Source organism: Lynx rufus, unplaced genomic scaffold, assembly GCF_022079265.1.
Source record: "Lynx rufus isolate CCGP_SWC_20201006 ecotype Redwood Valley unplaced genomic scaffold, mLynRuf1.p SCAF_8, whole genome shotgun sequence".
NCBI lineage: Eukaryota > Metazoa > Chordata > Mammalia > Carnivora > Felidae > Lynx > Lynx rufus.
Genome location: NW_025814896.1, coordinates 39,577,557 through 39,596,585, shown reverse-complemented (window position 1 = coordinate 39,596,585; position 19,029 = coordinate 39,577,557). Strand labels below are relative to the sequence as shown.

Sequence of the window (19,029 nt, the reverse complement as noted above, 5' to 3'; positions counted from 1 at the left end):
TAAGTTCCATGTTCACATTCCTAAGCAGGTTTTCTACTAGACATTTGTTTTTTTTAATTGAGGAAAGCTTATACTTATTATTTTATTATTACTATAACAAGAGTAAACCTTTGTCATATATGTTTCTAATCTTTCTTTCCAATTTGACATTTACTTTCCAAATATATTTATGGTATGACTTTCTCTTGAAGCATTCAAGAATATTTATGTTGGGGCACCCAGGTGGCTCAGTGGATTAAGCATCTGCTCTCGATCTCTGCTCAGGTAATGATCTCATAGTTCACAAACTCAAGCCCCATGCCAGGCTCTGCACTGACACCACAAAGTCGGCTTGGAATTCTCTCTCTCCTTCTCTCTCTGTACCTCCTCCGCTCGCGTGCTCCCTCTCTTGCATGCTCTCTGTCTCTCTGTCTCTGTCTCTCTCTCTCTCTTTCTCTGTCTCTTTCTCTCTCTCTCTCAGAATAAATAAACATTTTTTAAAAAGGAATATTTGTGTTGTCAAGTTCTTCAGTCTTTCTCAATGGTTCCTTTCTTTGTTAGTGAATTCAGAGTGGTTTTTCCCACCCACAGGTAAGACACAATCCCTTATATTTTCTTCTATCTTTTAAGTGGTTTCTTTAATTGCTATTAAACCCCACACAGAATTTGTATTTATGAAAGGTGTGAAGTAGTGATGTATATTTTTTTCATTATTATAGCTTTCACATATGTATTTTAATTTGGAATTGTGTGACTGCTCCCCCAATTTCTGCCATTTATCTGTCTTTTCAGGTATTTCTTGGCAAATCTCATCCTGCTGTTTTACTAGATAAATTTTAGAATTTATCAATTTTGTCAGTTTCAAAATTAAAAAAAAAACAACTATCACCAGAACAAAATCTCAAAAATATCAATGGAATTTTTATTAGAAATCTAGGTTACTCCAAGAGTTTTGACATTTTTAACATACTACATCTTCCAATCTAGGAATGGTGATGGTTGTTAGATTTATTTAAATATGTTTTTCCCAGTACTTCCTGTTTTCTGTCTATCCTTACATTAGAAAAAGATCCTTATAGCTGGAGGCTCACACTTAAACATGTAGCCAAGGTTAAGAATTCATCTCAAAAAATGGTTCTTTATGGGGAAGCTGGGTGTCTTAGTTGGTTGAGCATCTGACTTCGGTTCAGGTCATGACCTCACTGCTCATGGGTTCGAGCCCCACATCAGACTCTATGCTGACAGCTCAAAGTCTGGAGCCTGCTTCAGATTCTGTGTCTCCCTCTCTCTCTACCCTTACCCCACTCATGCTTTCTCTCTCTCTAAAAAGTAAATAAACATTTAAAAAAATGGTTCCTTCCACACCTGTCTATTCAAACCTATCCCACAGCTATCCACATTGGAGATTTTGAAACTTTTCAGCATTTCTGGCATAGCATAGGAGGGAAAGTGAAGGGAAAGATTGATGTATAGTAATTCTTTCCCCTTTGTCTATATAGATATCTATTCACAAAAATACACACACACACACACACACACACACAAATATGTAAGAATGTTCACTAAAGTACTAATAATCCCAAACTGGAAATTACTGCAACCCCCATCAATAGTAGATTGATAGAGAAATAGTGACATAGTCACAAAATGAAACATTAGATAACAATAAAAAATGATCTATATCTATATACAACAACATAGATAAATCTTACATATATAACAGTGAACTAAAAAAGAGCCAAATATCGAAGAACATATATGATATGGTCCCAATTATACGAAATGCAAAAAAAAAAAAAAAAAAATCAAAAGTAATGTATACTACTGGAAGCCAGAGCAGTAAATATACTATCCTACACTGACTATAAAACATTAGGGAGTACTAAGGGTTCTTCCAACATACTGGTAATGTTCTGCTTTTTAATCTGGATGGGGTTTCATTGAGCTGTACACTTATGTGTGTGTGTGTTTGTGTCTATTATTATTCAATAAACTGTTACAAGAAAAACATACAATACAGAAATTCAAGAAAGAATAAAACTTAACTGCTTTGCTAGCAGAAATGAAATTTATATTAAATTAAGCAGTTGCTATCAATTCTGTCCTAAAATATTTCTGAGAGTAAATGAACCTATTTTCTCAATGATCGAGATTCTAATTTCAAATATGCCTTATTTGGGTTTTACTAAATGAATACATAAAGTAACATTTATTTTAAGCAAATGGAGATGATTATTTAAGGAAACTTCTATAAACTAAAATTTCTTCCTTCATATGCAGTCCCAGTACCTGATTTACCTGTGTAGATATTCAGATATTCTACATCAACTTTTCTTTTAATTAAATTATACCCAGCTATTAAATTATCATCTATCCAATTGTGTCACTATCTCAATTTTTTAGACAATTATGACATTCACAATTGATACAGTAAAAAAAAATCACTAAAGTAAGCTAAAACAATTATTCTAGACCATCAGTTCACAAAAATTACCAACAATGTTTTAAAACTTGGAATTTAACATAAAAGCCTCAGAATTGGACAACTTTTCCTTGACAAAATTCAAGTGAATAGTATAACAACTAAAGTTATGGACACATAGGACAAATCCATTTAGTTGGTAGTATATATCTGTGCATAAGATTTGAAAAACATGCATCATTTCCTTGTGACATTCGTAGAAAAAATCAGTTTTCTGATATTCTAACTAACCAGTATAATTCTGCTGCCATTTACTGAGTATGTGTCTACATACTAGGCACTATGTGAAGTGTTTTGTATATGTTATCTGTTGATTTTCACAACAGCCCTAGGAAGCAGTAATAGGAATAGATAGTAACAGGAATATCTCCATCTTACCAATGAACAAACTAAGGCTCAGAAAGGCTACATAATTTACTGAAGGTCTTTTGGTCAAGAAGTTAAAGAGACACATTTAACATAATGATTGTTCTCAGGGTGCCTGGGTAGCTCAGTCAGTTAAGCATCAGACACAGTTTCATCAGCTTGAGCCACAGAGCCTGCTTGGGATCCTCTCTCTCTCTCCCTCTCTCTGCCCCTCCCCCACTCATGCTGTCTTTGTCTCTCTCAAAATAAATAAATTTAAAAAATAAAATAAGAAATAAAATAATGATTTCTCTGACTCCAAGCCCTCCATGATTAACCACCATGTAAATATAGGGGCAGGCTGGGGTAGGGACAGGAAGAACTAAAATAAACAAATCAATCTTCCTCATTTTCCACTTTAAAAAATCCTATTTATGGTGAACTGAATTCATCTTTGGCCAATCATAACCCATTAGACTTAGAGAATTAACTCCTTTTCATGACACAATTCACAAATGAATAACAATTATATTGCCTATAAAATATTTTTCTAAGATTATAGTACAAGTAAAACTGTCTCTAATGATATACTGAACCATAAGTTAGATTAATGTGTTCTACCCTGAGCTTTAGCAAGAACCACAACACTTTGACCAATAGCCTTAATACAAAATTATACAAGGACACAGTCACAGTAAATAGATCATCCTATACTCTATATACAAAAACCTGTACATGAATCTCCATAGCAGCTCTATTGGTTATAGCAAAATACTTCAGAGAACTCAGAGGTCCTACAATGGGTGGAAGGCTCAACAAACTGGTACAACCATGTAAGGGACCACTACTCTGAAATAAAAAGGAATGAACTACTGACACATGCAACAATCTGAATGGACCTCAAGGGCTTTATATTTAGTGAAAACCATCAATCTCAAAAGGTTACATGCTGTATGATTCCATTGATATAATATTCTTAAAATGACAAAAGTAAAGGAATGAATAATGAGAGTGGAGAGTGGGAAGGGGAGGGCAAAGAGGTGGATACTATAAAATAGGAAGTTCTTTCAAGATAATCAAACAGTTCTGTATCTTGATTATAGTAATGGTTATATGAATCTATAAATGGGATAAGACTGCAGGGAACTATACACACACAGATGAATGCAGGTAAAAAAAAAATAGGTGAAAACTGAATAAGGTCTACAGTCTAGTTATAATATACCAATGTCAATTTCCTGGTTTTGATATTGTACTACAGCTATATCATGTCACCATCGGGGGAGGCTTACACAGGTGAAGGTGAAGGGTACACAGGTCTCTATGTACTTTTTTTTTTAAAGTTTATTTATTTATTTTCCAAGTGAGAGACAGAAGGAGAGAGAAAGAGAGAGAGAGAGAGCGGGAGAAAGCAAGCAGAGAAGGGGCAGAAAGAGGAAGACAAAGAGAATCCCAAGCAGGCTCTGCACCACCACTGAGAACCCAATGCAGGGCTCAACCTCATCATGAACAGCAAGATCATGACCTGCGCCAATGTCAGATGCTTAACCGACTGAGCCACCCAGGTGTTCCCACTCTTTGTACTCTCTTTGCAATTTCCTATAATTATCTCAACATAAAAAGTTTAAACAAAAAATGACCCTGGGTATGAGAACTTGAATTTGAACCTGGGTCTGCCTCACTCTAAAACTTGTGCTACTGCCCTGTATACCTTACTGCCTACAAAATTTGTTCTGTTAAAATATACCAAACATGCATTAATTCCTACAGAGAAGAATAAAATACATAGGAGGCATAGGAGGCTCATCCTGGGTCACATTTAAAGAAATCTAAGGAAGTTCAAGGAGTACTTTATTAGGAAAAAGTTTAAATATCAAATCATTTCATTCATGGCAAATAATCCCTGGTGTTCCAACGAACTAATATAACATGAACGTGGGAAGAGAACCTTTAGAAGTTTGATAGGAAGTGATGTCTGGGCTGCTTTGGCACCCTGACTGGGGGGGTGGGGGGAGGGGGGCACTGCCTCTCATTCCCCTCTCACTAGAGGCAGCTCTGAAGTCTCCTGCCATGTTGCCTTGTTCACTTGAAAGAATAAAATGCTGTTCCTCTCTTTACACACCAGGCAAACAAACTGCACAGCAGAAAGCTGTAAATAGAGTCATTACACTGTACATTTGGCATCTCTTTTCCATATACCCAGGAACTTCCTAATGAGTTTGTCCTTGTGAGATGCAGAACATGGCCAAATTATAATATAATCTCAGCCAGAGAGGTGAGCTAAAGGTGCCAAATGGTTTTTGGGAGTGAGTGAAAGTTACTGCCTCCCTTCATATTAATTCATCAAACCCTTGTACACAGCTATGTGGCAGCTATGAAAAAATTATGCATACAAGGACAAGAATCAAAATAGTGATAGGATGTTCTTTTTCTATTAGTGATGTTTTCCTGTTTAGCACCATTTTATTCTATTTCAGTAAAAATCATCCCATAATTATTTTTGAATGTCTATTTATTTTTTAGAGAGAGCATGTGCTAGAGTGGGGGAGGGGCAGAGCCAGAGGGGGACAGAGGATCTGAAGTGAGCTCTGCACTGACAACAGAGAGCCCGATGAGGGGCTCAATCCCATGAGCCATGAAATCATGACCTGAGCCAAAGTTGGACACTTAACTGACTGAGCCACCCAGGAGCCCCACCCCATAATTATTTTTATTAATTGATCAAATAATTCATTTTTAAAATCAGAGCCAAATTGTTTCACTATATCAAGTCCTCAATGTTGAATGTGCAATTGCTCAGAGGTGCTTTGTAGCACATGGTTCAATTGCACGTAGTTCAACTTAACACATATACAGTATCAAGTGTTTATTAAGAACATAATGGCATGACATCGCTTTGGAGGGTGACACAAAAAAATGAAAAGACACCATTCTATAGTCTCAAGGGGGAGCTACACATGTACACAATTAACAAAACCCAAGAAAAACCATAATTGCTGCTATTATTAAGTGTGCCAACGTGGCAAATCCAATGTAATGTTAATAACAAGAAAGAAACTCAAGAGTTATCTTCAGGTATTTAAGAAGAAAATACACGTCACTAGTTGTACTCCACAGAACAGAACTAGGATTAACAGCTAGAAATTACAAGAATATACAGGAAGGTTGGTGTTATATATACATAAAAGCTTTTAAATTTTTTTAAATTAAAGCTTACATATTTATAGGATTTAGAGCATAATAAATCATTAATGACTTAATAGCTACAATAATATCTGATTAAACCTCTGTACTGGAAAGGAGTTCATGGGATTCTTTCTAAGGGCATGTCTTCCCCAGATGCCCCATAGATCAGAGAAAAGCATCTTGATACCCAGGGCTACAAATGAACAGTCCACAGAGACTAGATATAAGGGAGACTTGTAGCCTATGAGGTGGCATGAAGATGTAATTCTATCCAAAATAAGTGATTCATATTGAGTGGTGATTAAATGACCAAGGCTGATCCCCTCTCATGAAGGTTTTGCATTTGAGAGATGCAGCAGAGGAGAAAGGAATCACAGAGGAATCAGAAGAAGAGAAAAAGAAAAAACAGCTCTGACTATGGCAAAGCAAATTACAGTACAAAGCAACCGACAGCCAATTCTGAGGGAATAACAAGCTGACGAGACTTCCAGACTTCCTGCTAGAAGTCTATCTATCTCCTAAACAACATTCCAGATCTCTGTGAGATCCTTCTGTTCACCCACCAAAGCATGTTCCTACTATCCTGTGTGAATTTATTCATCACCAGAGGAAACTTCAAGACAATGTTGAATTTCACATGAACCCTGTACTCCTGGAAAACAGAGACTGCCAAAAAATTACCCCTCACCCTTTTGTGTTCGAGGAAACAGCTTACCAGCACAGATATATGCTCCCCATGTGACTGAGATAAAACTCATGGATGATCCCTTGTAACCTATGACAAGACAAAGACACATCTTCCAAATTCCCATTCTTTCACTCATAAATGATTAGCTGAACTGTTTGTCCATATTGACCATTCTGATTGGTCAACAGCTCTTAACTGGAGTTGACCAAACTTTAGTAAGGCTTTTCTCCTTCTTTCAAGTCCCTGGACTTTGACCCATCCTTGAGCAATGGAAGGTGAACAATCCTTCCTGAATGACCCCTCCCAAGAATCAGCAGACCTCAGGGGAAGAATATTCCCTGATCAACTGTCCAATCATGCCATCCATTCATCCCAGTCCCCCACACCCAATTCTTTTTAGCCTGTTTCCTCCTCCTTATAAAAGAAAAGCCCCTTTCTGATTGATCTTTGAGATACTCATAGATCTTGTGGTCAAAGTGGTTCTTCCTACTGCAATATTCTTTCTTCTCCTATTACAATAGTACTCTTCCCCTTACTGTAATAATCTTTCTGAACAAAGTCTCTCCTTACCTAAGTCCAAATTTATTTTTATTTAGCATTTTCAAGCCAAAGATAGGCTGAAAAAAGTCTACCTTTACAAAACACAAATTAAAATCATTAAATATCCTTTTATTATTGACATTTATTTTTATAGAATCACAACTACTATGTATTTGACATATAGTCACATAATAAAATATATAGGAGATACCATCATAAATAAGTTAATTTCCCCTATTTTCAAACATAAAAATTACTTGATTATTGAAATAATTAGAATAAAGCATTTCATAGCAAACATGAGCAACCAAACAACTGTGATTTGGAAACCGCAGAAATAATTACTTTCTAGATTACTTGTTTTGGTGTAGTTCAATCATCTCTTTACAACCTATTCAAAAGACAGAAAAAGCTTGATGAATTTGTTTTTATGTTGGCAAATTATTAACCCAAGTGTGAAACCAGCAACAATAGAGCTGCTAAAGTTCTTTCTGAGGAACTTTCTGCAATAATCTTTCACTTTTCCAATGATCTAGTACCCTAGTCTCAACTTAGCATGGATACCATGAGTTAGCAAATTAACTGCAGCACATACATAAAATAAATCATCAGTGTTTTTAATCCAGAAGGGAAGTACATAAGATATTTCTACACCAGGAAGGACATCTTTCCCTAAAATACCTACATTCCTGTTTATGAAAAATAATTTAAAATAATACTCATATAATACATCACAAAAAAATCAAGTACTCACCCGCATTGACTATAGCATCTACCTCTAGCAATGTGATGTCACCTCTATAGAGAGAAACTTTTTCACTCAAACTTTTCTTCACCTGTGATGTTTCCTGAGTATTTTCTTCTGTAATAAAAAAAGAATATATATATATATATACATATATTTATATCAATAGTATAGTCTTAATTTATTTAAGGACAATTTTGATAAAACAGCCAATATGGGTCACAATCTGATATACAAGACAAGTGGAAATAAATGTGTAAGTATCAGGGGTGTGGCTTATTCTCTATTTATTATGTACTCCTCAATACAAATGTAGTACATCATGTATATAATAGGCAGTCAATAAATTTAGACATGTTATATTGGTCAAAAAAACTCAATGTTTCTTATTATTATGAAAATATCAATTTTAAAATAACATTATGAACGATCAAGTTTCATAAGAAGAAAAAGATGTACAACTATGGCTATGGGGGCCCAAAGACAATTTAAGTGACTTGTAACCTATCATCTCTAATCTCCTAAATACTTCAAAATTGCATGCTCATTTAAGAGTATCACAGTGAACTGATAGCATTATCTTCTCCCTTGAAAGATTTGCCAAGACAAAAATAAATTTTCACAGTGAATGAGCTTCTTTCTATTTCGCTGTAGTTACCAAGTCATCCTTGAAAAAAATATTCACCCAGAACAAAAACATGTTGGTTCCACTCTTTGCTATTTGTAAGTAACAAATGCCCCTCAAAATGGGAAGGATCAAAAATACTTGAGTGGGTCAAACTGCTTTTCTTATCAAATTGTATTAACCTTTCACTCTAGAGGGCGCTGCTAGATTTAAAAGAGAAAAGCTCTGTCCTGCACACAACAGCCAGCAAACTGGTAAGTTGAAAACAAGCCAAAACATTACATTCTACAACTTGACCTACTTTTAAATCTTTTATGATAATACTATAATTTGAGATTCATTCATTCTTAACAAGTGATGTTAATACAGTACACAGAGGTTTACAAAATCAATGATTTAAAAAACATCATATTACTATACATAGAAAGCTTTTTAATATACCTCTATGAAAGGAGATTTATAAACTCAAACTTTTTAAAGTGTTTATGATCTGTGCAAATCTTTCAAGGGAGAAGATAATGCTATCAGTTCACTATGATACTCTTAAATGAGCATGCAATTTTGAAGTATTTAGTAGATTAGAGATGATAGGTTACAAGTCACTTAAATTGTCTTTGGGCCCCCATAGCCATAGAAAAAAATTGGCCAAGAGTAAGGATATGATCCTGGGTCACAAAAGTGATCTTTTCTCTCTTTCTGTCTCCGAGGCATCCCCTTCTTTGTAATCACTGCTCTCCTTAAAGGATTCTAATCAAAATATTCATTAGTGTTGACAATAGTAGTAATAATAATAAGGAGGAGGAGGATAAAATGGGAAAATTGTATGTGAAAAGAGCAGAGAAAGACATTAGAGGACCTCAAAATAAAACAATAATAAAAAAATAAAACCACCTCAAGGGCTTCTCCAGTACCGTCTGTCCTTGTCAGGTAATGGCTAAAAGCACACACTTTACTACCAGACTATCTCTGTTCAAATTTTGATCTACCAGTTAACAACTGGGTGATATTGGAAAGGTTATTTATTTTCTCTATGCTTCAGACTGTAAATTACTGGCTCCTTCAAAATTATGGGTTCATAATACTTAGAATAATACTTGTTCCACAGTAAGCTCTCAACAAACACTACCTTTTTTTTAAACAAAGGATTTACAAAGATGACAAGTTATGTCAACATCTATATTCAGAAAAACACAGCAGTTAAGAAATATTTTCAAACAATATTATTTTGAAAAATGTATCATTACATTTATTATTGTTGTTGTTGTTGTTGTTATTCCCATCAGTGAAAGAATTTTGTTTGTGCTCTTGCCAGGCCAATGCCTGGCCCATTGACAAAGACTTTGAGCCAGAACACCTTGAGTTCCAAACCCAATCAGTTTCTAGTCTTACTACTTTTACCAAATTAGAAAGTCCTAATTCCCAGTTAAAGATTATTGAATGACAATAAATATTTGGTGGTTTGTCAAAAAAAAAAAAAAAGTATACGTATTTGGACTGTTGTAAACCTGAAATTATAAACACTTCTCACTGATGAGTTTCAGAACTCCATCAGGCATTAAGTTGATAAGCATATCACAAATGAAAGCATAAAGTTTGACTTTCCAACTTGGGATACAAAGTAGATAGATTTCTAATCCTTCCTAAAGTTGCATTTAGTTCTAAAAACTACTTCTTCATTTGTTCATGAAGCATTATGTATGTAAAATTGTATTTGTAATAATGTGACTTTTTAACATATGTGACAATAAATCATGTATTTCTTTCTCCAAATATAAAGAAATTATCAAAGAATGGTATTGGAAAGACTTAAAGTTCAAGCATTTATACCACATTTCAGTTTTCTTAAAAGAAATCCTCATCTCTCATCTGCAAATTTTAAAATTGTGACATTTTGAGTCTAAAGGCTCAAGCAAATTCAACGTATCAAATAAATATACTGCTGTGACATGTTATTCAAATAAGTTACTCAAAATGGTCTTATTAGAATCATCAGCATCATGAATAAGTACAAGCATCCTTCTTCCTCATAGCCAGACTTATACTTGCTGCCCAATGTCTCACACGGTATATAAAAAAGGCATAAATTTACTCAAGAGCTATAATTTGAGAGTATTAATAAGTGTCTGTATTTCCTTTAGCAATAAGCCAAAACCAGACCGCATACTTTTGACCACCAACTACTCTCTGTAAATGCAGCAATGTACATTAACACCAGAAAATAATTTCTTTTATTTGAATGGCAATGCATTGCCTTCCTTTTCACACAACTGTGTTTGATCAGCTCTTCCAATGTATCTTTTCCTACATCCTGAGTTTTCGGCAATAAGATAGAAAACTGTCAAGCAGTGCTACCTCATGGACGTTATATATGTACACAAAAACTAATTCACATTTTGCACATAATTGGCTTTATTCAACTACAAGTTGAAATATCTGTCAATGTACACATGACAGTAATTGTTCTTCCAGACTGCATACTATTTATATTATAAAACATATAAACAAACAACAGCAAAAAAGACAGTAATTAAAGTAGTAAAAACAGATTTTTATTCTGGAAAATACTGCAACTGGGAAAAAAAGATCTCAGTACAGAATGGGGCTCAATTCCCAATACAGCAAGGACAAGTAGGGATTTGCTGCCATGAGCAGAGTGGGAATCAATGGAAGGAAAATCACTAAGAAGAAAAATTAGAGGCAGGGGGAGATTCTGATTGAACAGACTTAGGCTTCTTGCTAAAGGCAGGCTAGGGTGATCAGACGTCACTTGGGGTATGGAAGGGGATGTGGAATTTGATCAATATTGAGGGTGGAGTATTCTCTCTAAACTGATTTAGCAGAATGCTAACTAAAACTGGAATATGTAGGTCTTGCAAAGACATGGAAACTATTTTTTGGCAGACATATTCAACATGAAACAAAGCTCGTCATCATCTCAAGTTATTTCCCAGTTAATTATTTTTACAGTACATGAATGTTCGGAAAGCAGCACAAAAGCAAAAACCTAAAAAAGTTAAATAAATGGATTTTTCTTTTACTGCTATGTTTCAAATACAAAGTGTCATGAATATCCAGCATTAATTTTTCCTGCATTTTTACTTATACATTTTGTCTTGGGTTGAATTTAAAATTTTTATAATCTTAAACATCCAGATATAATACAACGTTATTTGTTGTACCCAAGTACAACAAAATGTATGCTCTTATCATATTACTAATAACTCAGAAGATAGTTATTTTTATTAAGCCAACAATATTAAGCGAATATTATTCACCAAAAATTTACTCAAGTCATATAAAGTTGAAAAGCAAAGTATTTGGATTAGTTTCTGTTTCTGAGAGTTTTAGGAATATTTTTATAAGCTCTCATTTACCTTTCAGCCAATTTTAATAGAGTTCCTTTATGGGATTTTATGGATTAATGTGGTAATACAATCCAAAAGTAGAAAAATATCACATATACATAATATACATACAAATATATACATACATAAAAACAGATATAAAGATCTTGTGGCTTTCATTCTAAAATTTTAGCCATAAGTCAGGTAAACACAGTAATACACTCTGATCTATCCTCCCCTTGATATTTTTATCTAAATTTTGTTTCTGGCAGAAGGAAAAAATCAAGGTAACCTGTTCAATATGAGTGGTAATGCTTTTTAACCAACATTTGTGGAGGAGACTTTCAAGAATTTTCATTTTCCCTGATATATAATCATATAGAGGGGCGCATGGGTGGCTCAGTCGGTTAAGCGTCGGACTTCGGCTCAGGTCATGATTTCACAGTTTGTGAGTTAGAGCCCCGTGTTGGGCGCTGTGCTGACAGCTCAGAGCCTGGAGCCTTTTTCAGATTTTGTGTCTCCCTATCTCTCTGACCCTCCCCCCGTTCATGCTCTGTCTCTCTCTGTCTCAAAAATAAATAAATGTTAAAAAAAATATAATAGTATAGAGGCTATAGATGGAAATTTTATTTATTTTTTTAATATATGAAATTTATTGTCAAATTGGTTTCCATACAACACCCTGTGCTCATCCCAAAAGATGCCCTCTTCAATACCCTATAGATGGAAATTTTAGGTGACAAACTGACTGAGGAGACATCAAGCAGCTGTCTGGATGTCTCCAAAGTTTATCTGAGTATATAAAGCATCTGGTCTGTTTCCAATTATCTTTTCTTCCTTTTCTGCCACGAGTAGTTGCTTTCAGGAGTCCCTGAGTCCCTTGAGAGCCCCTGATGAGCAGTAGGGAGCCTAAAGTCCAAATGATTATAGGGAGTTGAGAAGCTTCAGTGGGAAGGGAAAAGAGGGATGTTGAAGGTAGAAATACGAAAAGGTACACATCAAGAAATTCAAGGGAGTTGAAAAGAAGATCAACAACTATAAGGGAAGGAAGGAGGATCAGAAGCAATGGGAAGAGAGAGATCTTAGAGGAGCCAGTTTTGAAGATCTTAAGTTTTCCAAAAGAAGCCAATGAAGTTCCAAATTATCCTTAGTAAAGTCATGCCAGCAAGAAAGAAAGTAGGCAGAGATAGCATAGCATATAATCAGCAAAACCTCAAGAAGGGCATTTCAGTGGACTCAGAAGTTCCCAAGGGAGAAGCAGGATGAAATACAGAAAACAGGCCTACACAGAGCCAGGAGAATCCTTCGCAGCCCAGGGGTAAATTGCCACTGAAAACAAAAAGCCAAGAAGAAAGACTTCTAGCCCAAGAAGTACCTTTCAAACAAAGAAGCCTGGGCCTCTAACCCAGCTTTAGAGAGTATACTTAGAATCCTAAGATTAATGGCTGTCATCTGGGGCATTGGCTCAGGAGTTAGCCTCACTAATAGATCCCCAATCAGTCAGGAGTGAAGACAAAAGGCTTCAAAAATCAGATAAAGAAGACAATCAGACATCCAGGGTAGGGAATACTCTCTAAATTGACTTAGCAAGATTCTTGCTAACACTGAGCTATGCAGGTCTACCAAGAATGGATCCTAGTCAAGAAAAGGGCTTAGAGGAACCAAACTAAAGTTTGGTTAAATAGAATGTCTTTGTTAATATCATGTGACATTCAAAAGTGGTATTTGAAAAAAAAAAATTGTCCCTTCTACTTCCTACTCTGAGGAATAGTAACAAATAATATTTATTAACCTTCAATTGGTTTTATTATCATTTGTTTGTAATATTTTGTCCAAAAAAAACTGTGAAAGACTTTGATATGGAGGAGAAAATATAATAGTGGGTATCCCATCTAGTTTACCCATCGGCATAATGTCTTTCATTGTCTTTGAGCTATTATACAAGTCTGTAAGTTATAGAAAGCAGATAAAAATGCAAATGATTCTTGTCCATGGAAACGCAAATAAATTATGTTCCCTTGAATGCAACTGATATTGTCCTGTGGTCAATTTGCATTTATTTGCAAATTCCTTTCAGAGTTCCTTACTACCTATATATGTGATCCCTTTAAATTCTCTTCTGAACCAGAGTTAAATAAAATTGTTCATAAGTGTTTATTTTATATCTATTTGAATCATAATCTCATCTTTACAAAAACATTTCTAATGGACATTTTTATTTAGTTCTAGTTTATTTAATTCTTATATAACATTTACTAGGCACCAGGTGCTGTTCTAATGTTTATAAATATTAGCTCCTAGCATCCTAACAAATCTATGTACTATATATTTCTAATATTCTCTCTGTGTAGATAAGGAAGCTAAAGCATATAGAAAGGAGGTGGTTTGACCAAGTACACATACCGCTGGTAAGTACAAACCTGGGATTTTAACTCAGGCAGCCCATGCTCTTACCCAATATGCTATGCAAGCTCTCATTTACCTATTTTTTATTTCAAAGAGTCCAATTCTGAATTAGGTGCCTGTTGTTTAAGTCTCTTCTCTATTACAAACATAGGAACTCCCCCCTCAAAGCATTATTTGCTTTTGTCCTAGGAAAAAAAATGTAATTGGTTTATCAATGTGGTTACAATACCTTAAAAATAATACAAAGGCCTTGGTTGTTTCCTGCTACTATTTGACAATGGTTCATAACATAAAACACACCAGGGATTAGAGGACTACATAGTAAAATCAAATTTGCTGATATTAATCATGTATCTTCTATTTATATTTTCTCTTATTTATTTATGCAAGATCATCAAACTTGCGGATTATTTATCCCAACACATACTCTATTTGCACTAGGACTCTGTTTACTATTTACATTTATGACTTAATTCTGAATTCTGGCATTTATGTTACAATTTCACCTCTTTTCTTTGGCATCAATTAAACCACTTTAAAGACATTGATCCCTTTTATGAGGTAGGAATATAATGCAATGCTATAGTAACAACAACAAAAACAAATTTAATCAAATTCTTTATTAACTCACTAATGACATTAAGATACATTAGGAGAAGCAAACTTTGTTAACTGAATCTTCATTAAGATTAACTGACCAATATTACCCTATTTTAAAAGCATAACTTTTAAGACTATAACTGATAACAAAATAGAATTTTCATAAAAATCACAATTATATTTTACATTTCAAACTTTTAAAATATATTGAGTAAAACTGTCTCATCACATTTGCTTGGAACTGCCACACTACCTAAAGGCCACTTGATAAACAGCTAAGGGACCACCACTGGGTCCCCTGACCATGTTTGGAAAACAAAGATGCAGGAGGATAGTCACATGAAGTGCCTAAGAATAGTCCAAATTCTTAAGTTCCCTCATATTAAGTGTTCTAGCAACCACGGGCATGATACAGAAAAGCCACCAAGAGCACCAATTGGCTGAGTGTTTTCGCAACAAGGGGCCTCTTGCCAGTGTACCTCTTCAATTCTGAGGATGCCAGAAAAATCAGTAAGACCATGCTACAAAATTTAAAAGTAAAGATCAAGCAAATATCTATAGAAATTAATGTTTACATTAAATTAAATTTATAATCAAGACGATCAGAAAAATATTGGGTTCATTAAGAGGCTTTAAGGAACACAGCCTCAGACCTCAAGGAACCCCAGAGATGCAGGCTGTGTTCCTGAGATTATATTTTAAAACCAGCTAGCCTATTGATCTGCGACACCTGTATCTCCTATGATCATGCCTGCCTAATAATCATGATGCCATATCCCAGATTCCTGCCTGTTTTTCCCTAACAATTTAATAGCTCACTTCTTCAATTGGCCTGAGACTCAATCCCCCTGACTTTCTTCCTAGCTTCAACTTCCACAGAGCTTCCATGGATGAAAATCTCAACAACAGATTCTTTTTTTTTTTTTTTTCTTCAGCCCTGGACTCCAAACTAAACCTGTCAGGAAAAGAAAACCTTCAAATAAAGTGCTCCTCTTTGAGTGAGACCTCCCCTGATTAGGGAGGCAGGCATTCCAGGCATGATAGCCATGCTAAGTAATGCAGGAAATACAAAGTCCAGCCGAGATATGAACTCCACATTCTAGCAGAATGATAATAAAGCATACAAACAACTTCAATACAAGGAAGATTATTATCAATGCCATAACAAAGACTCAGAGTGCTTTGAGTTTCAGACAGAGAAATAACATTGAGTGAAGTTTTATAAAAGTGGAATTTCCAAGCTGAGTTTTAAAGGATCAGTAAGAATACCAGCTGCCTGTAGAATGGGATAAGGATGACAAAATCGAAGGGCATTCCTAAGTCATAGGGGCAGAGAGTATAAGTATTGAGGAAAATAAGTATTCATCCAGAATGAAAATATGGAGAACACCACAAACTGAGAAGCAGTGGCAGATGAGACGAACTCTTCAGGTTTGGACCAAAAGCAGAAGTCCTTTGGATAGTGGCTGTTTCAGATCCCTTAGTCACAAATTGGCAGGCTTATTTTATTCAGCTAAAAGAGCATCACTATTGTTTTTGCCATTGAAAAGGGCATTTTAAATTTTTAATTAAATTTTAGCATTCAAAATCACATTTCACACTAAATGTGAGATTTCACATCAAAACGTAGATTTCCTACTTTTTTGAAAAATCAAGAGACCTGGAAATACTGAATCCACATCCTCACCTGATGTGTGAGTAAAGGCTATGTACCCTTTGGATAGGCATCTTTCACTTCCCAATTTATGACAGAGCATATTTGTTTATGTGCAAACTAGGCTAACCTCACTCAGTTATGTTAACTGCCTGTCTCCCACAGACATCTGGATGTTAGATTCAAAGGATTAATGACTACAGCCAGGTATCTATCAGAAATCTATTAGAAACAGAAAATAGTTACTAAATTGGCATGAAATAAACACGAAGCAAGTTTCCATCAAATCAGAATAAATGCTTGTGTGTCAAACAATAAAACTATAATCAAAACTAATATGTATTGGGATCTACGCTGTGGTAAAAATTCAGTAACTCAGGAGCACAAAATTAAAACAAAAAAACTATTACTCTCCTTAATTGATTGTTTACTTGTAAATAAAGAGCATTAATGAAAAAAAAATTCAGTAACTAAGAATGGCCAAAAATACTTCCAAAGAATCCCATTTCTCTGTATTTATTCCCTTATATAGGACTCTTCCACAATGACTCTGGACTTTTCCATGTAATTGCCTTTGACCAATGAATGGGACATCAACAAACATGACCCAAGCAGAGGCTTAATGAGTGCTTGCACATTAATGTTCGTCTTCTCTAGCTATGTCAAGCCTACTATGTGACAAATTCTAGGCTAGCCTATTGCAGAATAAGACGTAACTTAGAACAGAGACAAGCCATCTCACATGAGGTTCCCTAGGGCAACCAGCCTGACAAATGCCAGCCAGATATGTGAGACCATCCAGGACCACCTAGCCACAGCCAACCCACCTGCTAACTATAGAACCTCCTGGCTAACCAGAAAATGAAGAGCAATAATAAAAAGAATGTTGTTTGAAGCCACTAAATTTTGGAAGAGTTTGTTGCACAGCAAAGCTAACTGAAGGAAGGAAGAAGGAATGGGAGGGGCTTCAAAGCAGAGGCTTTGAAGAAGACTGAAGTTCAAACAAAATTGAAGTTGCAAGGGACACCTGGGTGGCTCAGTCAGCTGGGAGTCCAACTTCAGCTCAGGTCATGATCTCATGGTTCACAGGTTTGAGCCCTACATCAGGCTCCACACTGACAGTGCCGAGCCTACTTGGGATTCTCTCTCTCCTCTCTCTGCCCATCCTCCACCTGTGCTTTTTTTTCTCTCTCTCTCAAATAAAACTTAAAACTTTTTAAATATAAATAAAACTTTTAAAAAATGAAGTTTCAAACTTCCAGCATAACACCTACTATGACTTATTCTAGGAGAAAAGGTCTTTTAATCTAACATCTGCAACACCTTAAAGAACCATAAGATTTAAGAATGAATGGATATGCCAGAATAGAGAGGAATGTATGTGGACAAGAGGGGGTGGAGTGCTCAGCATCATATCTTTAAATAAGAAAAATAGATCAATCTGTATACATCCTAACTCTACCCTATTTACTAAAGTGGTATGTTCACAATTTTACCCATCTATTTTGTATGGCCTGTTTCTCTATATTAACACTGAACCATGATAACCACTCTACTAAGGTAATCTAAAGAAACTGAGGCACATGGAGATTAAGCAACTAACTTTCGAAAATGTCCTACAACTGACAGTTGAGATGTGAAACCTTGAAATGTGGTTCTAGAACCTATGTGCTTAACAACTGTGCAACATTGCCTCATAATAAGAATCAGCTTTATAAGGCTAAAAAAAAAAAAAAAAAAAAGAGCCATAGGTTCTTTAAATAAAGACACATTTCATTCTTACAGAATTTTTTTTAAGTTTAATGTAATTATCCATAAAGAAGTATGGGGTGGGAGCTTAAGTGTTAAAAATGTGTTTTATCCTAATGATATAATCTGATAAAAATCAATTTTGTTAAAAATTATGGTAATACTACATAGTATGACTCTTAGTCTAAAATTTATGTGAGAATAATGCAACCTAATGCTTCAAGTAATCTTGTATAAAAATCAATTAGGTTCCTATGGTCCAAAGACAAGGAGAATCAATTTTCTGCCCTTATAGTAAAGTTTATGAAATCCTAATTTATAAAGAGATAAATTCTCATTCAAATAAAGATATATTTGAAAACTAGAAAATCAGAAAAACAGCATATATAATTTGCCTTCTTTTTTGTTAAGTGTAGCATTTTTCAGTCTGTAGGTTAAGATACTTTACTGGGTTGCAAACTCAGTTTGATAGACTGCAACCAAATTTTTTAAAAAATGATACAGAACAGAATTAAAAAATTACAGTGCATAACATATAGTAATAAAAACTACTGTTCTATAAAATTTTGGTTCACTTACTTATACATAGATACACACATTTATGAACAATATGTTTGTAACTGTAGACTGTGGGTAAATATCTTTTTGACATTTTTGAAATCACTATGTATTTGTGTGCCTCCCTG

General features: G+C 34.9%; 1 protein-coding gene across 1 annotated transcript in view; it reads right to left on the bottom strand.

Moving 5' to 3' along the window:
• The window catches only part of MACROD2 (mono-ADP ribosylhydrolase 2), a 2,039,958-nt gene that overhangs the window by 1,954,804 nt on the left and 66,125 nt on the right, over positions 1-19,029 (bottom strand). Inside the window, exon 3 of the mRNA XM_047069512.1 lies at positions 7,975-8,082. Within this exon, the coding sequence (XP_046925468.1) occupies positions 7,975-8,082 (108 nt within the window). The remainder of the gene's footprint in view (positions 1-7,974; positions 8,083-19,029) is intronic.